The sequence below is a fragment of the Brachypodium distachyon genome, chromosome 3 (genome assembly GCF_000005505.3).
Source record: "Brachypodium distachyon strain Bd21 chromosome 3, Brachypodium_distachyon_v3.0, whole genome shotgun sequence".
Classification (NCBI taxonomy): domain Eukaryota; kingdom Viridiplantae; phylum Streptophyta; class Magnoliopsida; order Poales; family Poaceae; genus Brachypodium; species Brachypodium distachyon.
In genome coordinates this window covers 5,600,756-5,628,121 of record NC_016133.3, presented here as the reverse complement: position 1 = coordinate 5,628,121, position 27,366 = coordinate 5,600,756, and the positions used below count along the sequence as shown (strand labels likewise).

The 27,366-nt window shown below is 49.2% G+C and overlaps 2 protein-coding genes across 3 annotated transcripts; one reads left to right on the top strand and one right to left on the bottom strand.

The window, feature by feature from the left end:
- The first annotated feature begins 15,322 nt into the window (after positions 1-15,322).
- Positions 15,323-18,870, top strand: LOC100830215 (DEAD-box ATP-dependent RNA helicase 41). 2 transcript variants are annotated; one of them, XM_024461776.1, is made up of 5 exons: positions 15,323-15,854; positions 15,932-16,109; positions 16,268-16,367; positions 17,002-17,316; positions 17,476-18,870. In XM_024461776.1, exons 3-5 carry the CDS (start codon positions 16,298-16,300, stop codon positions 18,549-18,551), a joined length of 1,461 nt encoding a protein of 486 aa, XP_024317544.1. In that variant the 5' UTR covers positions 15,323-15,854; positions 15,932-16,109; positions 16,268-16,297; the 3' UTR covers positions 18,552-18,870. The 2 variants fall into 2 exon arrangements, with proteins under 2 accessions (XP_024317544.1, XP_010233998.1); XM_010235696.3 differs by having other exon boundaries at positions 17,002-18,870.
- Positions 18,871-22,494: 3,624 nt separating this feature from the next.
- Positions 22,495-23,652, bottom strand: LOC100837885 (ethylene-responsive transcription factor WIN1). The gene is made up of 2 exons (XM_003571380.4): positions 23,432-23,652; positions 22,495-23,326 (listed from the first exon to the last, which is right to left on the bottom strand). Exons 1-2 carry the CDS (start codon positions 23,512-23,514, stop codon positions 22,774-22,776), a joined length of 636 nt encoding a protein of 211 aa, XP_003571428.1. The 5' UTR covers positions 23,515-23,652; the 3' UTR covers positions 22,495-22,773.
- Between the last annotated feature and the right edge of the window lie 3,714 nt (positions 23,653-27,366).

Genomic DNA, 27,366 nt, shown 5'->3' with positions numbered 1-27,366 from the left:
ACCCCAAGATGCGGGAGAAGCTGAGCACGCATCGGATCCGGACGACGTAGGAGCTTTACGCCTTGGCGCACAAGTGCACCATGGCTGAGGAAGGGCGCTTAGCGCCCGAACTTGTAGCTAACGCTGCCCCGAGCCTCGCTGAGGGCTCGCAGAAGAAGAGCTCCCGCAAGCGCAATGGGAAGCAAGTCCTCGCCACGGAGTCAGGGGCTGCCTCGAGGCCTGCGAAGAAGGCCTCGCCTGCCGGCGGGTCTGGCTGCAAGCCGGGCGACGCGTCCCGCTGCCCCATCCACGCCAACGCTACCCACGACACGCAGGATTGCCGCATCCTGCAGGGTATCAAGCAGAGGCGCGAGCAGCGCCACGAAGAGCGCCGAGCGGCCGGCGCCTGCTTCAACTGCGGCGATATCGGGCATCTATCCCGGGATTGCCCGAACGACCCCAGAATGGGGCCGAAGCCTGCCGGCGGGGACGCTGGCAAAGAAGAAGCCCAGGGGGGACGCAGCCAAGCCCGTGCTGGTAGGGAGCGGCCTCCCCGGGGACGAGACAAGGCACGCGCTGAGGAGCAGCATGGGTCCGACTACAGCGAGGGCGACGAGCCCAGCTTCCAGGAGCCCCGCGGTGTCGGCTGCATCAATGGGGGAGCTTACGCTCTCTCATCCCATGCCGCGGTGAAGCGCCTCACCCCGGGGGTGTGTGCGCTGTTGCCGGACATGAAGGCACAGCAGCCGCTGAAGTGGTCGCACGTGCCAATCACCTTCAGCGCCGACGATCACCCAGCCCGGCAGCTGGGTTCTAGGGTTGTACCCTTCGTGGTCTCACCGATCATCAACAATGTGACGGTGACCAAGGTGCTGGTGGACAACAGAGCGGGGTTGAACCTCCTGTCTGCCAAGTTGGTGGAGCAGTTGAAGCCCACCGACTCGTTCCGGGGAGTGAACCCCGGGATCGTGCGCCCCCTGGGACGCATCACACTACCGGTTACCTTCGGGTCCCAGGAAGCGTTTCGGACTGAGCACCTCGTGTTCGATGTGGCTCATACCCCGTTGCCGTACATCGGGATCCTTGCTCCGCCAGCGCTGATCAAGTTCATGGCGGCAACTCATTGTGCCTACGGCGTGATGAAGATGCCGTCCACATACGGGGTCCTCTCCATCAGGTGCGATCTCAAGGATGCAGCCTGGTGTGTTGGCGAGGTCGTCAGGGCCGCCACCTCAGCCAACTCCGATGACGAAGGCATTGCCGGAAGTGAAAGCTCGCTGCCGGGCGACGGCCCCGCAGCGAAGAAGGCCCGCGCTACCCCCTGCCGGGGGAGGCGCAGGCTCGAGCTCACGCCCCGGCAAGGGCCAGAAGCTCAAGGAGGAGGCCACCAAGGTGAAGAAGCTGCCCCTCCAAGCCGGCAACGAGGAGCGCACCGTCACCGTCGGTGCGAACCTCAATGCCAAATAGGAAAGCACCCTCATCACTTTCCTCCGGGAGAACGCCGACGTGTTCGCCTGGGAACCGTCAGACCTTCCCGGGGTCCCTAGGGAGGTGGTCGAGCATAGACCCGCGGTGCGCCCAGACGCCCCGCCCCGTCAAGCAGAAGATCCGCCAGCAAGCACAGGAGTGCAAAGATTTCATCAAGTAAGAAGTGGACAAGCTTAAAGCTGCGGGGGCTATCAGAGAAGTATTGTACCCCACCTGGTTAGCTAACCCTGTAGTAGTACCCAAGGGGGAGGATAAACTTCGCATGTGTGTAGATTTTACTGATCTTAACCGTGCGTGTCCTAAAGATCTTTCCCCTGTACCTCGCATTGACCAAATAGTAAATTCCACTGCCGGTTGTGATTTGCTGTGTTTTTTGGATGCTTTTTCTGGCTACCATAAAATTAAGATGGCAGTCAAAGACGAAGAAAAAACGGCGTCCATCACCCCGGTTGGCTGTTACTGCTACACGTGCATGCCATTCGGGTTGAAGAACGCGGGCTCAACATTCCAGCGTGCTTTACGCGAGTGTTTGGGCTCCCAGCTAGGCCGAAACGTTGAGGCCTACATGGATGATATCGTCATCAAGTCAAAGCGCGGAGACTCGCTGATTGATGACCTGCGGGAAACGTTCAATAACCTCCGCAGGATCAAGCTCAAGTTGAACCCTGAGAAATGCACCTTTGGTGTAGACTCGGGGCAGCTTCTGGGCTTCTTGGTTTCACACAGGGGGATTCAAGCCAACCCAAAGAAGGTAGAAGCTATCGAGAAAATGGAGGCTTCCCGCAGGGTGAAGGACGTGCAGCGCCTCAACGGCTACGTAGCCGCGCTGGGACGTTCAAGGCTGGGTGAGCACGCCCTACCTTTCTTCAAGGTGATGAAGGAGAAGGGCCCAATCGACTGGACCGCCGAGGCTGAGGCGGCGTTCCAGGATCTCAAGCAGTACTTGAAGTCGCCACCGATCCTCGTCGCCCCCAAGCCGGGCGAGCCACTGCTACTCTACCTAGCGGCGACTGACCAAGTGGTCAGCTCGGTGCTAGTTGTCGAGAGAGAGGGAGACCTCCCGAAGGCTAAGCTTGCGGGGCAGGGGGCTGAACTAGCCCCGGCAACCGCCCCGAACCCGGGAACTGCCGTCGAGCCGGCAGCGTCAACACCCCGCAGGCGGCTCGTGCAACACCCGGTGTACTTCGTCAGCACGGTGCTGCGCGACGCCCGCACGCGGTACCCGCAAGTGCAGAAGCTCTTGCTGGGGATCCTGCTTGCATCACGTAAGCTGCGCCACTACTTTCAGGCGCACCGCGTCACGGTGGTGTCGGGATTCAACCTCGAGAGGGCCCTCACCAACCGTGAAGCCACCGGAAGGGTGGCCGAATGGAGGATGGAGTTGTTGGAGTTTGACCTGCACTTCACCAACACCAAGAGCATTAAGAGTGCGGCTCTGGCTAATTTCTTTGCGGAGTGGACTTCGAGGGGTGTAGAAGAAGAAGAGCTGAAGACCAACCTGCTTGGCAAGCTGGACGAAGGCCACTGGATCCTGTACTTCGACGGCGCGTTCAGCCTGCAGGGAGCTGGCGCCAGAGTCTTCATCCACAGGAGACCAGCTGAAGTTCGCCATCCAGCTCGACTTCCCCAACTCCACCAACAACACAGCTGAGTACGAAGGGTTGCTCGCCGGGTTGCGGGCGGCGATCGCCCTTGATATCAAGCGCCTGGCTGTTCACGGGGATTCCCAACTCATGATCAACCAGGTTAACAAGAACTATAACTGCCCGCTGATGGCAGCGTACGTGAATGAGGTCCGCAAGCTGGAACACAAGTTCAAGGGTTTGCGGTTCGAGCACGTCAAGCGCAAGGATAACTTCGCGGCTGACGAGCTGTCGAAGTTGGCAGCAGAGCGCCGGAAGGTTCCGGCAGGGGTGTTCTGGCATATGCAGACTGCGCCTTCGGTTGCCCCCCAAGCCGGCTGCCGGGGAAGTCCCCCTGGCACCCAAAGGAAACCCCGCAACAGCGGAGATCCATGCCGCTGATGTAGCGGCATGCATGAGCAGGGAAACCCCGCATTGGGCGGTGGATATCGCCCGCTACCTGAAGGGAGAAGCCCTCCCGGAAGATGACGTTGCCGCGGAACGCGTAGCTCGGCAAGCCAAGATGTACGCCCAGGTGGACGGGAACCTCTACCGGAGGCGTGCAAATGGAGCGAAGCTCCTCTGCGTGCCCCAAGACGAAGGGTACGCACTCCTGGAAGACATACACCGAGGCTCATGCTCGCACCATGTGGCCTCCCAGGCTTTAGCCGGCAAGGCCTTCCGGCACGGCTTCTACTGGCCTACAGCGTTAGCCGATGCTGAGCAGCTAGTCAAGACGTGCGAGGCGTGCCAGTTCCACGCGAAGAAGAGTAACCAGCCGGCGCAGGCCCTACAAGTCATTCCATCCGCCTGGCCGTTCGCGGTCTGGGGGCTGGACATCGTCGGCAAGTTGCCGAGAGCGGTTGGCGGCTACGAGTATTTGCTCGTGGCCATCTACAAGTTCTCCAAGTGGGCAGAAGTGGAACCAGTGGGGAAGGTGACCGCCCAGGCGGATGTTAAGTTCTTCCAGGGCATCGTGTGCCGGTTTGGTGTGTCTAACATAATCATCACCGATAATGGCACACAATTTACGAGCGCCGTGTTCCAAGCCTACTGTGAGGGCATGCGCACCAAGGTCCACTTCGCTTCTGTTGCTCACCCGAGGAGCAATGGACAGGCGGAGCGAGCCAACACAGAGGTGCTGCGGGGGCTCAAGACGAGAACCTTTGACAAGCTCAAAGGCCACGGGAAGCACTGGGTCGAGGAACTCCAGCCCGTGCTGTGGTCCATCAGGACCACACCTAGCCGGGCAACAGGTGAAACCCCTTTTGCCCTTGTCTACGGGGCAGAAGCAGTGCTGCCCCTCGAGCTCAAGCATGGATCCCCTCGGGTACGCGCGTACGGCAACCATAGCCAACACGAGCAGAGGGTTGACGATCTAAACTTCATCGAAGAACTTCGATGCCGGGCTGCTGTGCGGGCTGCACACTACCAGCAGGGACTCCGTCGTTACCATGACAGGCGGGTCCGTCCCCGGGAGCTCGAGATCGGAGACCTTGTCCTGCGCCGGATACAAGGAACGAAGGCCAGGACAAGCTGGCTCCGAAATGGGAGGGCCCCTTCCGGGTAGTGAAGGTAACCAGGCCAGGAAACCGAAGAAGGCTTGCCGGTGCAAAACAGTTGGAACCTTGAGCACTTGCGTAAGTTCTACCCGTGAAGCGGCGGAGCCCGACCCACAGGTGATGCTCCGACAGCATGCCTCTCGAACTAGTGTAGCCGGGCAACCCCCGATTGTAAACCGCTAGTTTCTATGAATAAAGATAAGTGCTTTACTCTGAGTTTCAAGTTGTCTCGATTATTTGCATGTTTTTTCTTCTATCTCCTGCTTTAGGTGCACAGAAGTCTCGTTCCATCCTTGGTTGCGAGTAGGGGGGGTGCCGGAGCCTCGAAACCAAAAACCCATTGCCGGATCGCTCCGGCACGGGCCCATGCCGTTGCCGGGCTCCCCGCAATGGGCATCACGCAGAAGCTGCGTCTTGGAATGGAAGAGTGCTCACACCCAAGTTTGGCATCGACCCTTCTGTGCCCGGGGGCTGGGAGGCAGGAGGGTTACCTGTGCTCTATCTGTGTTGCGTCTTTTTTCGTGCATTTCAAAAAAAATTGCAGCATCTTGGGCTCGGTAAGAACCTGACATGCAGGACAAGGACGGAATTGCGCGCACGGTGATGCTCGTGGAGCGCTCACGGGCCGTGTCATTTAGCGGTAGCCAATGGTGCATGGCGACCGCTTCGAGGTTCTTACCGCACTTCAAGGTTCTTGCTGCAGGAGGGTGTCTCCACGGGTGCCGCGGTGACTCGGTGTGCATGGTGGCGAGATTCTTCACCGCGCCTATAAAAGGGCGTGGTGGCCATGGAGCAACTCAGAGCGAAGCTAAGAAGATAGCCGCGAAGGCGAGGGAGGCTGCGGAGGCACGGTGGGGGTGCATGCCATCAGCGCTCAGCACTGATGGGTGCACTGCCGCCGTGCCCTTGTCGCATCCCTCTAGCGGGTGTTCCTAAGGTGGTTCCGAGGCGAGGCTGCCGCGGAGACGCTGTGGTGGAGCCGCCATCCGTGCTTGGCGCCGACGGCGGCCCCGCCACAGCGTTCCTGCCGCATCCCTCCAGCAAGCGTTCCAAGTGCGAGAACAGACAGCTAAGTGCATGATCCTAGCCACCTAGCTTTCTGACACTTAACATTGGCTCGTTGGTGTGGCTCGAGTCCTGCGTGTCGCTGGGGTGTTAGAAGGACGCTTGTGGGGGGGTGCGCTCCTCATGCGGCTTGCGGGTCCGTCCCATGGGCGCGTGCTTGGGAGTAGCTATCCCGCAAGCGGAGTGGCTCGCCTCTGATACTTGACCCCAGGTCGGCACTGCGGGTCCATCCCGGGTCCCTGGTCCGGTTAAGTGTGTGGCGCGCGAGTCCTCGGCAACACAAAGCATAACACACGAAGGTCGGAAGATCCACCCCGCGAGTCAATTCCGGGAACAAGAAGCAAGTACCAAGTAGAACCAGAAACCGAAATTCATATAAACAGTGAACGATTACATAGACTAATAAAACATCAATTGTTCAACGGCGCCAAGCGCGATACTTGCAGGAATCAAGAACAAAGACACAAAGATAAAACGAGGACCGGCAGGGGGCTGCGGCGACTAGTTGCCGGGGTCTTCAGCAGGGGGCTCCGCCTCTGGCTCCGGCTTCCTCTGCATCCGGTCCACCACCTCATCGATGAACCTGCTCACCGCCTTGCAGTGAGTAGGGCCGTCGAGCTACACCCGAGGGAGGATCGTCTCAGCAATCTCCCTGGCGCACGTGGCTATCTCCCCATCGCAGAACTTGGAGATCCACACGTCGAGCGCCCCAAGCTTCCCCACTATGTCGGAGAAGAACGGGATCAGCGTGCTGATGTCCGTGCCGTCCGCCTGCGCGGCCTGCAGCTCGAACCGCGGTAGAAGGTCGCGCACCGCCCGGGCGATTCCGAGCAGCTTCACGGTCTCCCTCTGGTGCTGCTCCACCAGCGTGGCGTGGTTGCCGCGTGCCAGCGCCACAACGTGCTTGGCCTCACGGAGGAGTTCCGCTTGCTGCGAGATCTCCGTGGCCTTGGCCACCTTGTCCTCGCCCATCTTGACGAGCTCGCCCCGGGCAGTGGCCAATTCGGACTCGAGTTGGGCGCTCTTTTCCTTGGCGGAATTGAGCTCCTTCTCTCGCCGTGCCAACGCCGCTACCGCGTCCTCCGTGGCCTTGGTCTGCTCCTCCAGCTTGGTGCGCAGCCCCTGGAGCTGGGAGAGGTAGCTGCTGACCAGCTCGCTCTTCTTGTTGAGGCGAGCTTGGGCCGTAACGAGCACCTCCTCATGCTCCTTGTTGGCCTTCTCCTGCGCCGCGGCCAGCGAGTCCAGAGCTTGCTGGTGCTCGGCATGCTGGGCCTCCAGTTGCCGATGGAGCTCCGCCTCGGGGACGACCGGCGCTGCGGCTTCATCCCTGGCCTGCCGGGCCAGGGGCGTCTCCTCCCGTAGTCGGGAGAGCTCTTGCCGTTCCCTCTCGACGGCTTGCCGCACTTCGTCGAGCTAGCCCTTCGCGAGTTCGTGGCGCTCCTTCACCTGGTTGAATGAGGTGACGAACGCCAGCTGCTGCTCCCATGGCGTCAAAGAACTGGTGCCCCCGATCGTAGATGCTTGGGTCCCAGGTTATTGGGTCCCAAGTTGCCCCGGCAAGGATGCCGAGGTCTGGGCCGGAGGTAGCGGCAGATGACGACGAGGCCCCCGCCGCCACGGTTTGGCCGGGGGAGCGTCGTCCCCTTGCAGCGAAGCCGCCTGTTGCTCCCCTGCCGCAGCCTCCTCCACACCCGTGCCCATAGGTTGCGGGGCTGGTGGAGTTGCCGTGCCCCCGGCAGGAGACGCTTCTTGCGGGGTGGCCGCGGGATCCGCGCCTTCGGCCTGCGTGGCCAGGGACGCATCGCCGAGCCCTGCCTTGGTAGCGACATTGGGCACCACCACCGTTGTGTCCGGCACGGTGGAGCTTGGCATGGGAGCCGCCTCCGGCTCCTCCCTCATCTTCGCATCCTCGACATCGAAGCTGAGGTCGACCACCGCATCGCCCGTTCTCGCTGCGGGCGCGGTGGGGGCTGCGACAAAGAAAAAATTAGAACTTAAAGCTAAATTGAGGTACCCGGCGACGGATGCGAGGAAACTCTGAGAGAGTACCTTGCATGGCCGCCGTGCTTGTGGGAGGAGCCTCCTCCCCCTCTGTCCCGGCTTCTGCTGCCGGGCCGCCCGCCACGAGCTGGATTTCGCCTACGGGTCAGGGAGGTGGTACGGTTGCGGGTCAGTGGGCAGAGGAAACATAAACAATGGAACCAGAAGAGGGATCAGTACCTGTTGCCGGCTCCTCCTCCACTGGGATTGGGTCGGCGGCAGGCGTGTTAGCGGCGCCGCCAGCCCCTGCGCTGGCACTGGCCCGGGTGTGCGGCTTCTTGCTCGGCGCGGCGGGTGGCGAGTCGGCCCTCCCCCTCTTGCCGGCTCCCGTCGGGATGCCGTCCTTCGGGGGATTGAGCTTGAACTCGTAGCCCCGGAAGAGCCCCCGCTTGGGCGGGGCCGTGGGCGCCCGTGGGGTTGCCGCACCCCCGGTCGCCGCGGAAGCCGCCACGGCGCTTGCGGTCACTGCGGAGATGGCCACTGCTGCGGACGCTCTTGATCTTCGCAGGATCAGGGGTGCATCGTCCTCGTCCTCCTTCTCCTCCGCCGCGGGGAGGACCGCTCAGGTCCCGACAACTTGACCCGCCTCGTCGCCGGAAGACTCGAGGTCGGGCCAGCTGAGCTCCGACTCTCTCTCATTCTCCTCGACCACTCGCTTCCCACGGGTTGCGGGTGGAAGGGGTCGCGGGGTCCGAGCGGGGGATTCCGACATCAGCCCCCCCTCATTGCAGGGCGGGTAGCTGCTGATGATGTGGTGCAGCCCCTGGACGCCGGCGTGGAGGGAGGGAGCCCCCGGCGGCAGCTCCGTGAAGGGGGCATCTTCGCCGGTGATCCCCTTCACCCACGCCTGGATCGCATCCGGGGCCACGCCCCCGTTCTGAAGGCGGGTGGTGTCCCCGGGCCCCGTGTACATCCACGCAGGGAGGGAGCGCAGCTGCAGCGGCACGATGCGCAGGCTGATGTAGGTGCGCGCCACGTCGAGGTCGGTGAGCCCCGCTAGCCGCAGGGCCTTGATCCTCTCAATGATGGGGAGGAGCTCGGTGTCATGGCTGTAACGGTCCCGCCAGCTGCCGTTGGTCACCGGCAGCTCGGTGGGCGCGTCGATGAACTCCTCGGGTTCCTCCACGCGAACCCAGCACCAATCCGCACGCCATTCCTTCTCGATATTTTTCTCCGATTGAACGATGAACTCTGACTTCATCTGGTCGCGGGCGCAGAACACCACCCCCGACGACATCGCCTCCGCCTGCTCGACGCGCGGGTAGAAGTAGTGCCGGAATAATGCCACCGACGGCATCACTCCGATGAACCCCTCGCAGAGGAACTGGAAGACGACGAGGAGGAAGAGGGAGCTGGGATGGAGCGGCGCCACCCGAAGCTGGTACGCCTCCATGAGCGCGTGGAGGAACAAGGAGTATGGAGGCACCAACCCGGCAAGGATGAAGCACGTGAACACCCGGAAGTCGTTCTCCTGGTGGTCGGCGCCGGCGGGGAAGATGAGAGTCTCCCCGTACTAGTTGAATCGAGAGGCGACAGCGTGCCGGACCTTGTCCAGCCCCTCGCCATTGTAGCCGGGACGGAAGAAGGCGTGCATGGCCCTCAGCACCCGTTTCTTCTAGTCCTTCTCCGAGATGGGCTTCTTGGGAGCCTTCTCGCTCTTGCCGGCAGCGGAACTCTTGGAGCCTTTCACTTTCCTGGTAGCGGTGGGCGCCATGGGGAACGTGGGCGGAAGCTAGCAGGATTCAGGTGTGTAAGGAAGCTTGGGGACGAGGAGGAAAGGCTGGGGGGCTAAGTGTTTGCTCCTCAGCGCAGCGGTGGGGTCTTATAACACCCCGAGGCTAAGCAACAGTTACATCCGCACCCTACGGGTGCACTGGGGATAACTACGCTTCAAGAGGGTAGTGCAGGGCGTGGCTTTAACCACCCATGTTTAAGGGGGAGGTTAGGACGGAAATCTCGCGCCCACTACTCTGCCCGTAACGGCAGAGTCCCTGGAGCAGCGCATAGACAGGGACCCGAAACGGCTCGGGACCCACGCGTCGGTTAAGGGCGTAGCTCGGCAACCGACAGAGAAGATTACACCCGGGAACAGGCGTTGCCGGCCCACGCCCGGGGGCTACTGTCGCACCAGTGGCACCCGGGGTACCACCGCCGCATGACGCGTGGGCCACCTCGCTTGCTCCCCGGAAGGATCGCACCCCGGGCAGCACTGCACAAGCTGCCCGGCAAGTCACCAGCCCGGCAGGGTTAGCCGGGCTGCGGGGGTTGCCCTGGAGGGCAGCGAGAGAATTCCCGCCTGGGCGCTTCCCGGGGAGGTCACTTGCCGGGAAGGGCATTCCCGGGCGTAGACACCCGTTACAGGAGCGGGACCAAGCGGGCAGGACAACGATGCCACGTGCCGCTCGGCGGGCTCCCTGTGCGCAGGGCTCGTTAGGGCGAGGAGTGAAGCACAAGCAAACATTAAATGCTCTGACAGAAAGGGGATTCCCCGTCCAGTCAGCCTACAGTGACTGGCCTGGTGTGAATACTCAATTCGAAGAAGCCAATGACTTGTGCTAGTTCGTAGCCACCTAGGGGAAAAAGAAATCTAAACGGAAATGAAGTTGCCGCGATCTGAATTCCCTGCAAAAAAATGTAGGCGATCTAAAGGGCGTCGTCTTGGGCGCCTGGAGTACATCCGCCGGCATTCTCCACTTCTCCCTCCCAGCGTCGCTCCACACTGCAGTCGCAGCCTCCTCCCTGCCACAACCCAGCCGACGTCTCCTCCCTAGGATAGTGCCACCCGTAGGCTTGCTCGAGGTGACTCCGCGCGTGGTGGCACCCGACCCCTCCTCTCCACCTCTCATCTTCGTGATCCTCACCGGCTCGCCCTCGCCACCTCCACCACTGGGCACCTCTGCTCTCCCTGCCGTGCTGCCGTGCTGTCGCACCTCTGCTTGTGTCCTCCCGAGGCGCGTTGTCCGCCTTGTGTCATCCGTGATCTGCCGTCTCCCTCACCGCCTAGTCTGAGCCAGCAGCAGATCTTTGTGGTATTGGGAAATAATAAGGCGCGATGCTGGCCGCTAGGCTACACCAGTTACTGGAAGGGAAAACAGCGCGAGCATTAGCGGGAGAAATTAAGGTGCTGCTCATATTACGGATCTGATTGATCGCATTCTCGCAGGGGGCCGGGAGCGACGCAGGGGAGAGCTGATGCGGCAGGCTGGGCCGTGACCCGCGAGAACCCGAGCGCCCGAGCGGAAAAAAGGGGATGACGTGGCCTCAGTATATAGAAGATAATGCTGAGGTGGCAAGTTGCTGATGTGGATAGGTTACATATGCAGCTTGCTAAATTAACTGCACTTAGTGGGCTTCAACTTTATAGAGTTTATAGATTCATGCCATGCTCTTTTTGATACATACTGTTGAGGAGGTTCGGTGTGTTCTAGTTGCTCCGGCATGCTAAAAAATATATTTCTTTTTCTGGTCCAGTATGCTAAAAAAATGAATAACATGACTTTATTCAAACACTAGAATCATTACAGGTATAATGCTTTGGATAATAGACTCTAGAAATCATACCCACTCCGTTTGGGTTTGTAAGGCCCACGCAGAATTCTATGCCAAACTTTGACCAAAAATTACATTGGTAATATGAGATTATTGCGGCACAAAAGATATACCGTTGGATTCTTATTGAAAAATTCTTCTAATGGTATAGCTTTTGTATACATATATTAGATATAATTTGAATAATTATTGGTCACGGTGTGGCACAAATTTTAATAGGAGCCTTATAAACCCAAACGAAGAAAGTAAAGGTAACTCATATAATTAAGAATTATAATAAAATCTCTTAAAGACATCTTCTCCGCAATATCATATTTTGCAACATGAAATACTACCGAGGCTTCAGCATAGACTGCAATCAGACTGGAGTAACAACATCGTCACTGGTATCCCTGCACAAACTCAGCTACCTTTAAAGGTTTCGATAAGCCCCTTGAGTCGCTCATCCAAAAAGATAAGGCGTGAAGTTGAACGTACTTGGGCCAAGGATGATCCCCTAGTGCAGGTCATCGAACTGCAAGATCTTCACCGGAACGTCAGAGAAGGATTCCAAAATTACAAAAGATAAAATCAACAAAGCACCATGAATACTAACAAAAACTCAACAGATACGTATAAATGGATCTGCGAGTACACAAACCCAAGATCCGCAATATCGAGTACACTAAACCTCCGGGAACTAAAAAACTCTGACACAGCAGCAACGCCCATTGAGGCACCACCACAACGGAGGAAGAACCAGAGAACCTTTATTCGCGACGCATCACAACCTCCGCCATTGCGTTGTCGATCAGAACTAACAATTGATATAAGCAAACACATATAGATACTCTTAGAAGGAACCAAGGTTATCCCCACCTCGCAGTGCCAAGAGGCGGCCAGAGGCGAGGGGAACAACAAATCTTCAATGACAGCGGCTAGGGCACTGCTCCGGTGGAAAACCTTTTTTTTTACCAATGCTCCAAAAAACAAGAATCAAGTTGCTCCAAGGTTTGATGGATTCAGGCCGCTAAGATTCAAGGCCTGACAAAACCTTAGTGAACCAGCCCATCACAAATGTGGTACAACGACTGGCACACGGAGCAGCAAGGCCCAATGTGCACAAACACGGACAACGGAGCCACGGTCCACGGACGAGCACAACGACAACCCACCCGCTTCCGGGCAAGTCAGATGCACGCCGTAGTTTTGCTTCGCCCGCTTCAAACCCTTCGCAGCTCTGCGGCGCCTGGAAAGGTCGCCAAACTGCCGCAGACGTGCTCCTTCCCTTTCCCTCCCCGCTGCCTCCGCCATCGCTGACGGGCCTGTGCCGAGCGCGTGCTGTTCTAGGTAGATCCGTGGGTGCGTTTCCTATCCTCTTTCCTTGTTTATGGTTCGACTAGTTTGTTTATTGACGTGTTGATGATGAGTGGGGTTCGAGCGGCACCCTTTCTAGGGTTAGTAGAATTCCCCTTCATCGAGTCGATTCGTGTAGTCTGAATGTCCCGAGTTGATAATCTCTTGATTAAACCCCCACAATGATTAGCTTGTAACAAACCTTTTAATTTCGCATGACACGGAGATCTGTCATGGGCGAAGGACTAAAATATTTTGAGTTAGGGCGAATTTGTATAACAGACATATAACATTCAATATTATTTAATTCAAAAAAGTATTTTAATGTGTTTGTTTTGTATTCTGGGATCGACTTGATATTTGAAATGTGTTCTCTTATACTGTCTACGTCTCATGCAAGCATAATGTCGCATCACATACAAGTATAAACTGTGTAATAATCCTGGTGACACGTACGTTTTAAAGAATCGAATGTTTCACACAAGAATAAAACACATAAAAGTGGATTATGAAGTCAGGATTTTATAAGAGTAAATATATAGTTATATTTTTCTTCTAAAAATATCTCTACACTTACATATTTATAAGATCAAATCGATATTCGGGTTTCTTAGATCTAAGTCGCCTGATTTTTATTTAGGGATAAGTAGATTGTTCAGCCGTTGGATCTAGATCGTGTTTTAAGATACAAAGCGAACTTTGGAGAGGAGGGAGTAGGGATGACATCCAGATATTAATCCAACGGCTTTTATATTATCAACTCAGATTTAAACCTTTTGTTTAAAAATTTGGCATCTGAGATATAAACACACCCGTAGATATTTGGCATAATAAATAGATTTTTCTCAACATAATTCTTATAACGTTGTTCTGTATTTTTGTAATAATTCTTATAACGTTGTTTTTTAAACATTTAATATTTTAGTACATAGATTTGTTTTGTTTTTTGGGATCCACTTTATATTTGAAATGTGTTCTCTTATACTATCTACGTCCCATGCAAGTATAATGTCGCATCACATACAAGTATAAACTGTGTAATAATCCTGGTGACATGTACATTTTAAAGAATCGAATGTTTCGCACAAGAATAAAACACATGAAGGTGGATTATGAAGTCAGGACTTTATAAGAGTAAGTATATAGTTATATTTTTTTGCTTCTAGAAATATCTCTATACTTACATATTTAAAAGATCAAATCGATATTTGGGTTTGTTAGATCTAAGCGCCTGATTTTTATTTAGGGATAAGTAGATTGTTCAGCCGTTGGATCTAGATTGTGTTTAAGATACAGAGCGAACTTTGGAGAGAGGGGAGTAGGGATGACGTCCAGATACTGATTCTACGGTTTTTATACTACCAACTCAGATTTAAACCTTTTGTTTAAAAACTTGACGTCTGAAATATAAACACACCTGTAGATATTTGGCATAATAAACAGACTTTCTCAACATAAACATTGTTACATTAACAACGGTACAAGAGTTATCAAATAATACATCTACTGCAATTTTTTCTCGGGTGTAAAGTTACAAATACAAATATGCATGTGTTAATTATAGTAGCCACTCCGCTGCTAATCTATATAATCTATAAAGTTGATCCCCACTATTTTCATTAAATGTTTGCAAACTTGACATGCAAGGTGTCCACATCATCATCCACCTCACCATGCATCCACATCCCCACTAAGGTGCATTTAATGTTTGCAAACTACACATGCAAGGTGTCCACATGGCCATCCATATCATGCACATCATGTAACTCGACAAGCAATTCATTTTGATGGTATATTATACAATTCAATTTTTTATCACTTAAGACTTTTCACCCACATCAGCATCCACATCATGCACGTCATGCAACTCGACAAGCAATTCATTTTGGTGGCACCTTACACAATTTAATTTTTTATCACCTAAGACTTTTCACCTAAAAATTTCACAAGTACTATGGTTCTACAATGTTCATATTTCGTTTGCATTTCATCATTTTATTATCATCATATTTCTTTTGAATTTGATCATTTTATTATTATGTGTTCATAACATCAATTTTGGCTACAAATATGCACATCATGCAACATCAATTCTACAGATATGCAAATAGAATTTTCCGCGGCAACGCGCGGGGAATCACCTAGTTTTTATGAAATGATTTCGTACAGGAGAAAAAAATTGTAATAACTTATGCAAAGGGATACACCAAACAATATATAAATGAAACATCACGGACTTAATTTTTTTGGAAAAGTATTTTTGTCATCAATCATAGTCATTGCCATCGTAGGTGATATTTAAAATTATCTTAGCTTATCATAAACACAGATAAAAATCCAAAGGCACAAACAAATGAACATCTAACAATGCTGTATTAACTTGTGTTGGACTAATCTGAATAACAAACAATTCATACACAATAATTGTGACATCTCATGCATGTTTGTACTTTTTGCATCAATGTATTTTTAAATGTGTGGTAACTATTCTAATATTGTTTCTGATCAAATTGGTGCTTCTCTGAGAGGAGATTAAAAAAATGTCGAAGTTAAATTCAAAAAATCAGATGTGTTGTGACTTGTGAGTATGTGTATATCAAGTAGTGAGTCATTACCGACCTGTTCAACTGTAGCGCTATTAGTTTGCATGAAAACAAAGAGGTGCATCTGGTTTCAATGCAAACTGTAGAGAGAGCTCTACAGCTCCTCGGCAACCTCCCCTCCCTCGGCCCTGGCCCATCTCGCTGCCGAGCGCCCCAACCCCGTCGCTCGTCTTCCTCCTCGAGCGAGCACCGCCACCCCTCCCTCCCCGTCGCGATGCCAAGCGCCCCAGCCCCGTAGCTCGTCTCCCGCCTCGAGCTAGCGCCGCCACCCCTCCCTCCCCATCCCACTGCCGAGCGCCCCAGCGCCCCCGCTCCGTCTCTCGTCTTCCTCCTCGCTTAAGCGCCCGCCACCAGGTTGATCTCTCGGATTCTCTCGTTCCCGGCCGTTTCTCCTCCCATCACCTCACGAAGGAATTACGCCCTTTAGCCCCCCGTTTCATCTCCTTAATCACCCCCAATTCGTAACCGAGGCAAAAATCAAGGACCGCCCTACCTTGCCCTACCGGGTCCTCCGCCCGTGGATCCTGTACGCATCACCGCCGAAGTAGCTTTGCTTCCTCCAGTCTCTCGCTCATACTCGCCTCCCTCTTCACTACGCGCCCAGGCGAGAGGTGAGCGGACAGCGGACAGTGTGTCAAGTACGCAGGAATTTCAGGATTTATGTTCAAATTCCTTGAATGTTTTGCAGGCTCAAGTTGGATTTAAAGTTCCCTTCTGCTCCTTCCCACCCTGCCATCCACCTGCACATCTCCGCTGTGCCACGCCCCTCCCTTAGTGGCATCAATGGTAGTGGGGTGGTGATCAAGCAGTGCTGGAGACAGCATTATCGAGTGTCCATTGTGACTACGGCATCGATTATAACTGCGGTATGTCTCCTGCTTTGTGCCTGTAGTGAACCGGACAGCGAGTTCGAACCCCGATCTAGACCGATCAGGATCGGGATTTGATGATGCTCTGAATTAATGCTGTAGCTATGGCTGAAGGTGTCTGATCTAGTTTCCTTTGTGCTTTTTTGTCTATGCAGTTCCTGGTACTTCTTTCCCCCATCGACTGGATGGGGCAAGTGGAAAATGATTCAGCTGATAACTTGGTTGCTCCATCTGATGCTAGTAAAGAGCTGGAAGGTAATTGCATTGAAAAAATATGGTGCCTGCCGGCATGGGGGGGCGGGGGGGGGGGGGGGGTGCAGGTGGGCAACGCAGGGATGCCAGCGTAATTGCTTTGTTGGGTAGTGTTCTAGGTGTCAGGGTTTTGCACGCTGCTCTCTAAGCAACCACGCTCTTCTATAGTTTTTCATCTACTTTTCCTTATAAATTAGGCCAGTCTTCTATATGAATCAGCAGGGATACCCTGCCCTCTTGGCGAGGTCTTACAAAAAATAAGAATAGCAATTTTTGGCAAACTGAATAAATTAAGTAAAACCAAGATTTTCCTCACAGAATGCATTACCAAGGAAATATGTCCCTTTTTTAGATTTAGTCTCTCAGTAGTTGGTGCTTGGAAGTTTGAGAATCCAATAACTGAATTTCTTGTCTGTGTTGACAATATTTATGGCCTTTTATTTAGTAGCTGATGTTAAAAAAAGATGTTCTTTCTCAAGCCATAGTTTCTTGCGAACATAAGACCAGCCTTTTTCTTGACACATCACCTGCAGTGCTGTGCCTCTTTCATGTAATAGTAAATGCTCGCCTTCTGTTGCTCCATGTATCCAATCTGAGAATCAAAACATCGTGTTCCTGCTATTTGTTACTTTTACAGATCTACGAGTGAAGGAAAGATGCATTGAGCAGAGAGAAGCTCTTCCTGGGGAGCCTCGCTGCGTGATATGTGGTCGATACGGTGAATATATATGTGATCAGACTGATGACGACATCTGCAGTGTGGAATGCAAAACTTCTCTTCTTGCTAGGATCGCTGCTAAAACAAAGCCGCCAGTAAAAGCACCAGTACGGGTAGATGTTCCTTTTGGTGATGAGAGCTTCTGTGTCAGGGACAACAATTTTCCTGATATACCGAGTTTGCGCGCCAGCCAGATCGCTTCCCTGAGAACTAAACTTGACATCTGTGTAAAGGGTGAGGCTATTCCTGATCCAGTAATGTGTTTCTCTTCCTGTGGTCTTCCTGAAAAGCTTGTGCACAATCTTGAGACAGCAGGATATACTATGCCTACTCCAGTGCAGATGCAAGTCATCTCTGCATCTTTAAGTGATAGAAGCTTACTTGTCTCTGCAGATACTGGTTCAGGGAAAACAGTTTCTTTTCTAGTTCCTATAATTGCACATTGTTCACGGGGACGGTCAGAACAATGTACGAGCAAGCGAGGGCCACTGGCTATAGTCCTTGCTCCAACTAGAGAGCTATGCCTGCAGGTGGAAGAGCAAGCAAAAGTGCTAGGAAAGGGTTTACCTTTTAAAACTGCTTTAGTCGTTGGTGGGGATCCCTTGGCTCAGCAGATATATAGAATTGAAAATGGTATCGAGTTAATTGTTGGTACCCCTGGGAGACTAATTGATCTCCTCATGAAACACAATGTTGACCTTGATGATGTTTCAGTATTTGTTTTGGATGAAGTGGACTGCTTGCTAGAGAGGGGATTCAGAGATCAGGCCATGCAGATCTTTCGGGCACTCTCACGTCCGCAGGTTATGATGTTTTCAGCAACAATACATTCTGAAGTCGAGAAGCTGTCAAACTCAATGGCTAACAATATGATACATATTTCTTGTGGGAACCCAAACAGACCAAACAAATCAGTTAAACAAGTGGTCATTTGGGTGGAGACTAAGCAGAAGAAGCAGAAGATACTTGAGATAATGAAGAGCAAGCAGCACTTCAAACCTCCTGCTGTCATATTTGTGAGTTCCAGAGTTGGTGCTGATCTCTTGTCTGAAGCACTTACTGCTGCTATTGGGTTGGAGGTTATTTCTATTCATGGTGAGAAGACAATGAAAGAGAGAAGAGAAAGATTGAGAAGGTTTCTCACAGGAGAAGTATCTGTTGTTGTTTGTACAGGGGTCTTGGGACGTGGAATGGATCTCCTGAAAGTATGCCAAGTGATATTGTTTGACATGCCAAATTCAATTGATGAATATGTTCACCAAGTTGGAAGAGCATCTAGAATGGGTGAGGAGGGCAAGGCTATTGTCTTTGTGAATGAAGAGGATAGAAAACTTTTCAGAGAGCTTGCTCAGGTTCTGAAGACAGCAGGGGCTCCCATTCCCCGGGAACTCGCAAGTTCAAATTACACAAGTGGCATCTCTCTTGGCATTGATAGGAAGAGAAAATTGAGTTCCAGGGCCCGCTCTTGACCATGATGCATAAATGAGAGGCAGTTAATCTTATTTAAATGAGACAATTTTATGATTATATGGCTTTGTTGTTCAATATTCAAGGTTAAATCTGTAGGAGACAGTGCATCTGTTCATCCTTCCTGGGATAGCTCGGAAGTCAGAATTCTGAACTTCTCAAATTTCAGGCACTTTCTAGGCCAGCTTAACCAAACAGTTTAAGATGATTCCTCTGGGCAAGTGCCTGGAATAAATTCATGTGGGAATGTAAGGAAGCTACCATATGTGTAAATGCAATCGACTAAAAATGGTATGATTTACGATTTTACATTTCTCTCGATTCATTTTGTCAATGTTGCATTAATGGTTTGCTGGTTCTAGTTTGTTTTGTTCTGTGATTCTGGATAATCTGAATGAAGGAAAGCTCAAATACGAAATCAAATATGGTTAAAATGGCTAAACAGTGAATACTCAAATAAGTATTGTGATATCAGGTTCGTTCTTATTTGTGAACACTTCTACAAGAGCAGTGAGGGTATTTAACATATCACAATATGGATACATCAAGCGTCAACAAACAATTTAATAGGCCCTATTATCAGTAGCGAAGCACAATACTAGGACCACTGTTCTATGGTACTTAGACCTACTCAAAGGGGCAAATTTGGTTCTATACTCCAGTTGTTGTCCTTGCTCCTTACCAAAGGTGTAGAATGGGTTGTAAACTGTCTCTATATTGATGCTCCTTTCAATCTTCCAGTCCAAAATTTTACCATTTGATGATAAGTAACTGTTCTGATGAATGTCGCTAATTTAGAGATTTTCTTCACATCTCCGACTAACACCCTTGTTGAGAGTATCCTATCCACTGTTTTTTTTTCAGTTTGCTTCCTGCATATTTTATTGATGTTCAGGTAACATACTAACATATGCTTGTTTCTTTTATTGAGAAAATCATTCACTAGTGCAATAGTTCCAACGATACACTGGCAGTATAAAACAAATTAGTGGAATCACGAGTACTATAGAATTCTCTACATTTGCTTCAAATTGCAATATAAACAATTAAACATCCTTCTGCTAGTTGTTTTACAACTAGATTGAGGTTCCATTTTAATTACTATTACGAATGACTGCAAGGAAAAAAACTAGCCATCTGATTAAATGGACTGCTTCCTTTATTTTCCATTTGCTCTTTCAGTTCAACAATAATTATTTGTTACAATCTGAACAGACATTCTACTAAGCATGATGTTGAGACTAACAGTCACCCAAATGCAAATTATGCTTCATTGAGTCTACTAGACTAATTAGAACACGATCTGTCCTGTATGTAATTCTATTCACCAACTTATTCCGTCGATTCCATCATGTGGAACCAACAGACTGTTGATAATAGAAACTACGACTACCTGTAGTACATACTCGAATCATATGTACATGTGGTCTTATTTAAACCATTTTAGGTAGATCTAGGACATGAAAATATCACCATGACAAGAGTGAAGAGTTACTTAATGCACTATGCTTTACAATCTTAACTAAGATGACATCACTGATTGGTTTGAATAGTATTGAAGCAAAGGGTAGAGTTAATGTCAGAGGACCACCACAGCTATCTTGCTGGACATATTTAATTCATGCTTTTGCAACATGAAAGTTCCTTGACCTGCTAATGTGGTACCAAAATATGGAACACATAATACTGGAAAATTGGGCGGTCATATTCTCACTCTTCTGAACAATGAGGCTAGACTTACCAAACTTATTCACTTACCCTTGATGCCTTCTGCACTATATTTTTCATGTTATAATTCACTATTATCTCTTGATTTGTGTAACTTGTTTATTGGATATTGATGGCGGAGTGGTCCAAATTTGCATACAAATCTGACCCTGTAGTACACATGCATGTTATGTATGCCGATGTGAATTATATGAATGATGAAAGAAGAGCAAGTTAGGGTATAAATCCCGGTACAGCTGTTCCTTCGATGTTGTTGTGTTAGGTTCAAGTGCTTCTGTTTTATAATTATGCATCAAGATTGAAGAGTGGTATGTACTATGTAGTGATGCATACCCAATAGATTGGGACTTGTGGCAAAGTATAGACGAATGACTTCGAAAAAAAATACTACATGCACTTGGCTAAAGAAGCAGGTGGAAAAAGCTTTTAGTTCTTGCAAGAAGGGTCCCTGTGAGGATGGAAACTGTGGCAGTAACGCAGAAGAGTTTGGGAAATTCAAAGGTAAGAGTACTACAGCCCGCTGAACGAATAAAAGTCATCAAACAGGACTTCGTATAAAATGTGTGAGTGAGGCAAATATATAGGTAAGATAAAAGACAGCGAGTCTTCATTTATTATCCCATGTATAGGAACATGATAAAAATAAGCAACTTAACGATATCTTAAAAACCCAAACTCATGTAATGCCATGATTCTATGACCTAAACACTCACTATGCAGAAACTATGGTTGGCAGCTACTCCCTCCGTCCCATATTAAGTGACTTTCTATTACATGTATCTAAACGCTTTTTAGGCATAGATACATCTATATTTGGACAAATTTAAGTCACTTAATATGAGACGGAGGGAGTATTTCCCATCTATGTGCTATTATTTTCTTCCTTTCTGATGCAATCGTACTCGTACATAATGACTAGCTAACTAACAGATTGGGCCCTTAAGCATTGACTGCATGCTTTGTACCAACCTCTAGACTCATCTTAGAGCTCTTCTTTTTTTGTCACTGCTCCATGTTCCGAAGTTTGGAAAGAAAACGAATGTGAGGGATCTTGCTCATCGTTCTTGATTGTGTCTATCTTTTCATTTTACACGCATATATAAAGTCTTTTGACTTGTCAATACTGAGTTAGCATCCAAAGTTCCAAACTAACAAGCCCTAGTCATTAAGGTTCTTCCAGTTCAGTATTTGCTAAATTGCCAATGACTGCTCCTTGTGGGATTTATTATCAGTCTATCACCTTGATGGATGACCACCGCCACCGATATGTAAACTATTTTCGCTAACTCACCTTGTATGACGCTGCCTCTTAAATGCATTATTGACGTGAGCTGGAGCTGTCTACTGATTTTGTTCTTTGTTTGATTATTAGTTGAGACTCCAAGACTACTATCAGTTGTTCCTAGTCTGAAGGCAAAAAATTTGTTGGTCATTATGGCATTAGTTCATCCTAGCTAACATAGAATGATTAATTATCACTTATTATTTTTTGCATTTAGTTAATGAATGATGACAAATACGACTCTCAAGGTCTTTTTGTGGACCTGTCCACAAGTTATGTTTCTTTGGTCCATGCATTTGGGCTGATCGCTCACACCCTTAAAGGCTTGATTGGGTCAGGCATCCAAGGGATTTTTTTTAGGTGGATTTCTTAGGATTTAATTCGAATCATGAACTAAATCCTAAAACTCCCCTCCAGAAATACACTAGTATAAATATATGATGTTGAGAATGTTGTTGTAATATGCTAATGTTAACTGGCACAAGGGAGCTTTCTGAAATATATCATTCTCATGTCTCTTTGGAGGTGTGGAAGTGAAAGCTAAGAAATATTACCTTCGTTCTGCATGTGACTGGATTGTCTCCTAGCTGAGACACAATGCCAAGGTGTAGGCATCTGATGGATCCTTATTTTTTTCTGAAGTAATTTGCATCTAATTCTTCTCACTGAATTGCATTTGTTTGCCTGGCTGCTTGCTGGTTTGTCTTAATGCCTGACCTATGCATCTTCTCACAATAAAAGCATACACACTTGGCTTAAATACACCAAAATAGTTTTTTTTCTTGTATACACAAACCTTTAGACTTCAGAGTCATGGTCTTTAGAAATGATTATGTCATATAAAGCTGATGTCTCCTTCACAAATATCACCTTTATCGTGTTCTTTAGATTTCTCTACAGAGTCCAATGTTGGTGTCTGAAGTTGAACAAAGGGATGAACAAAGGTAATATACTAATATTTATTTCCTTTTATGGTAAACTATATAACTGACATTGATGTGTAACAAAGTATCTTGATGGTGACTGCATATGTAATAACAATATAAGTAATATATAGCTGCACACAATTGCAAACTTATATAATATTTGTCACTTGGCTTGAGTAATAGACATATCTATCTTACTGAAGCAACCTGTAACTGCCTTTGTACCAACCAGCCTACGGGACCCTGATCTTGGATGGCGACCTTGTTATGCTGTTTCATCCATGCTTTTCAGACGACGAAGTCGCCTTCGTCTTCTCCATGTGAAGGTGAAACTGGACCGCTCCTGCTCAGCAGCTCCTCGATCATCTGCAGTGTGAGCTTCTCCTCATCATCCATTGTACTCACCGATGAAGAAGTTGTTGCTGTTGATATTGTGGACTGCGCCTCAACATCGCTGGGTAGCCCCACCCCTTTGTTGAGCTCCACGGTCATAACCCAGTTGGAGTCAGCGCGGGCCCCCGCGCGCTTCTGCCAGACACCAATGTGGGACTTCTCAGGGTCAAGGCGAAGGCAGGTTAGGGATGGAGATGGTGCCTTGCAGCACTTGCGGAGCTTGGCACTGAGGATCTGGGACAGGTTGCTCATTGAGGAGGAGCTGCTGCCACCACCGTTGCCACCCCGGACATCCCGGCCTGCAGCTGGGGCAGGATCACCAGTGCTGCTCCTCTGAACAGGAAAGTTGGTCTTGGCATTGCGGCCACTCATCAACACGGCGGCCTCGTCGTAAGCCCGTGCAGCCTCCTCGGCCGTCTCGAAGGTACCGAGCCATACCCTCCTTTTACTTCACGAGTTGCAAAACATGTCGTGCATTTAGACTTGTTAAGGATAAAAAACAGTTATCTTAACAGAAACCTAGAGGGAATTGAAGCTACGGGTCGGGGCTTACAGGAGGGGGTGTCTGATCTCGGAGACCCAAGAGCCCCAGTGGCGCTGCCTGACTCCACGAAACTTCTTCTTGGGTTGCACCATTTGTCTTTGTCTGTCAGAGGAGGGAGTGAACCTCTGAACACCCAGTGTGTTGTGGGTGGAAGGAGAGGTCTGCTCTGACTGATATAAACTGCCCAGCCTGTACTTGCTTCTGCACTGCCGTGTTAAATGTGGTTAGATGCGTAGGTAGTCAAATAGTACATAGCACAGTGTCTCGCGCCCACACACTCGCACTGAAGCGGGAGAGAAGAGAGAGATGATTGGCCTAGTTTTCACTGGCCGTCATGGAACGTATACACTGGAGAGTAGGGGTATTTGCTGCTGGGGTCACTAGTACCAGTATAGCAAGCGTGCGTCTAGGGATAAGATGAAACTAAGGCAGAAGATAGGGACGAAGAGCGAAATCAGGGGAGGGCAACTGACGGGGGTCCGCAGGGTTTGCAGTGGACTGTCGGTGAACTGAGTAGATGCATAGCCTTGCACAGCATAACCACCTTCCCTGCTAGTACAGCGGTAGTAAACACGCTCACCTACGCCCGTGGGCAGCCACATTTATTGTTTGGGCTGGGCAACCCTGAGTTTGATTCACCTAAGCTCCTATAACTAGCTAGTAGTTTTTTCTTCTTCGTATGAAAGGTAAAGATCCTGCGATTATATTAACGATCCAGCAGTACAAATAGTACTTCAAAGAAGCCTCGAGTTAAAAGAAAATTTACAATGATACTAACATCCAGGGCATGTGTAAGTAAAGTGGAACCATATAAATAGAAAAATGATCTTTTGATTATTTTGATCCTTTCTAGCTAGGGACCGTGGTCCAAATGTCCAATCATCTGTTTGAGTGCCATCGGACGCATGGACTTGGTACTTAACTACGAAGACTGATATGGTAAGACCTTTTAGCTTATCGATATGGCAAGACTTGTGATGGAAAAACAGTGTGCTGGGGCATTTTGTGCTTGTGTGCACTGGCGTCTTCAAATTTCTTTTGCCTCATTTGGAATCCTTCTTTGTCTTTCAACACCCAGCTTTGTTTGGGTGATAGGATTTGGGATGGAAAGGTCCAGCAAAATATTGCTCTTAAGTGAGTGTAGATCGCGTTTAGACTTTATGGAGTGGTTTCGAGTAAGACTTGCTCGAGAACTGGCAAAGCTTCCCTCTGCCCTGATATTTTAGCTCTGGAATTCCTTGCTTGGAGTTGGTTGGCATTTAAGCTTTGTCTAAGGTTAGCTCCATGTACAGCCTGGTGATGACGATGATGTGTGGTCATTGTTAGTTGATGCTGTTTGCCGATGAAAGAAATTAAAAGTTCTGACATATTGTTGACTGTTGCGTTATAGTTAATTCATTGCTCGGTGGAGAACGTGCTAATGTATTAAAGTTCACACCTTTGTAGTATTTTCAGGAGTAGACTAAGTCAGGAAGCTGAAACAGGAAGACGGTTGGAGCAGTAGTTCTGTTTGTATGCACAGCTTTTCCTCCTTGATTTAGCTGTGCTAGCGATCTTGTGCACACACAAAAACAAAAACAAAAAAAATCTGCTTTGGTTGAGCCCGAAGTTCTGTTTAATTTTAGCCATTTCCTAATAATTTTAGTGGTTTGGACTCTACTGAAAATGCTTGGTTGCCAGACTGTACGCTTGATTGTTTTGTTTGACGTAGTCAGCACTTCTCCTAAACTGGTTGCCACTCTGTTTACGAATTTGTGATCATTTATTATTATTGGCAATTTCGTTCAAAACATCTTGCTTAGCTTTGAAGTTTGGCTATTGATATATTTATGTGCCTTCTTGTCTTTTTGTATGTACAATCTGAAATATTCAGTGCAGTAACTTTGAATGGACTGCTCTTAGTTCTGTGCCCATAAATTGGCTGATGAGACGAGATGCCCTGTGCCAAGCCTCTGCTCCCTTGCAGTTTCATGTGCACGGCAAGAGTACTAGGCCGTGGACACCCGTCCCTAGGCCGTCTGGTGCTGATATCCACATTGAATTGTCCAACAGCTAGTCCGCAATAATTGGTAGCCTTGTGATCATATTTCACCAAGCAACCGTCCTCCCATTTTATTTTATTTTCTGTGTGTGCCAAGGTGAATCAGATTTGCTGGAGTCTGTTGCCCCTGTCGACTCAGTTAATGAGGAACAGGCGGTATGTGCAGTGCAGAATGCCTGCGGTTTGCCAGGGTCTCCACAGACATCTGTGTCAGGTTCTGCTGGGTGGGAAGCTTCTGTGCCTACCTGATCTCCTCTTCTGACACTGTCTGCACCTCACATCCCCCTTTCCTCGTGGCAAGTACATGCAGATCACTTTTAAACTGGCGGCAGTACATAAAGTCTAAGAATCAGGACCATTTCACAGTCCTTCTGTTATAAATATATGATCTTGTAAATTTGACGCTCCTTCAGTGATTTACAAAAGACGTTTTGAAAAAGAATGAGGCTCTCCAATATGGAATTCTTTGTTATACCCTAATTTCATAGCACTTCTAACTTTGTAGAAGAATACTGCGCGTCTTGCATGGGCTTTCTATCTCTTTAAATTTTAATTCACGTGGAGCATTCGAACTACTCCCTCCATTTCACAAAGGTTGGCGTATATTGTTTCGTTAGGACAAGGCTTTGTCGATGAAAACTCTATTGATATGTGTTTTTTCATATATGAAATTTATATCGATGGATTTGTCTTTAAAAGTTTTTTCTAATGATCATGATTTCCTATTATATAACTTACATAGTGATAGAGTATTTCTTGATCAAAGACTTGTCTTAACGAAACAAAATACGCCAACCTTTGTGAAAAGGAGGGAGTAATGTTTTGGGGATTTCTTGTGTTTTGACTTTCTGGAGAATTCAACAAGCCATGAATCTCAAATTTATGTCGTCTGTATTTCTGTGTTTTTAGATTTAGATTAAGTTAGCTGGGTTGTATATGAAAATAAATGTCAATAGATTTGTTAAGAGAGTACTCTTAAAAATATTGTTATTTTGTTTACTTTCAGTTAATATACATTATTGCCATGGACTTTTATCCAGAAAACGTCATTATTATTGAAAAAAAAAAGGTGTGTGTCAAGCATTTTCTATGGTCTCGTCGCACACATAATATTTGTTTTCTTTATTTATTTTTGCTGGCATAGTGTATGAGTAGATTTGGGTCTTGGGACCATATGTGGTGAGAGCCGGCTTGCAAAAATCATTAGTTTCCGGCAGAACTCTGGACCTTAGCGGGATTCCGGCCGGATTGGAATCTGTCTGGCCTGCATGCCTCCATTGTTTTCTTGATCATTATTGTGTTTCACAACACCCCAGCTGCTCAACTATCTTGTCTTGTGCACAAGGAAGAACGACCGCCGTCAAACTATCAATTGCATACGTGTTGCACATTTCTTTTCCTTGTTATCATTATTAGACGAAGCATTCTGTACTGCCTGCCCCTTCAGAGAGAGTTATACGTCGTTTAAGAAAATGTGCAACCATCAGATTATCAATAGGAGTGCCTATAGCTCAGGTGATTTAGAAACGGTTATTTTTCTTGGTCGACATGGTAGCCAATCTTCTTGTCGTCTGAGAAATAGCAAAACAGTTTATGTAATGTCAAGTTACGTTACTTTTTACCAAAATATGCCGAGAAAAAGTTATAACTGCCAAAATTGTGGGTTATGAGAGTGAAAAGAAATGCGAGGTATCTAGACAGTGATTTACAAAGACTAATGCTTTTTGAAACAAAGTCGGGGATTGGTATCACCAGTCTTTACACGATCATCAGACCTTGTTAAGTAGTTGGGCACTTTCCAGTTTTACATTTGGCATTAATCTCGCTGCTTATATATCCAACCTGGACGCAATTAGGAGACGGTTGTCGCACGCTGAGATCTGAACATCAAAGTGCTGTTCGT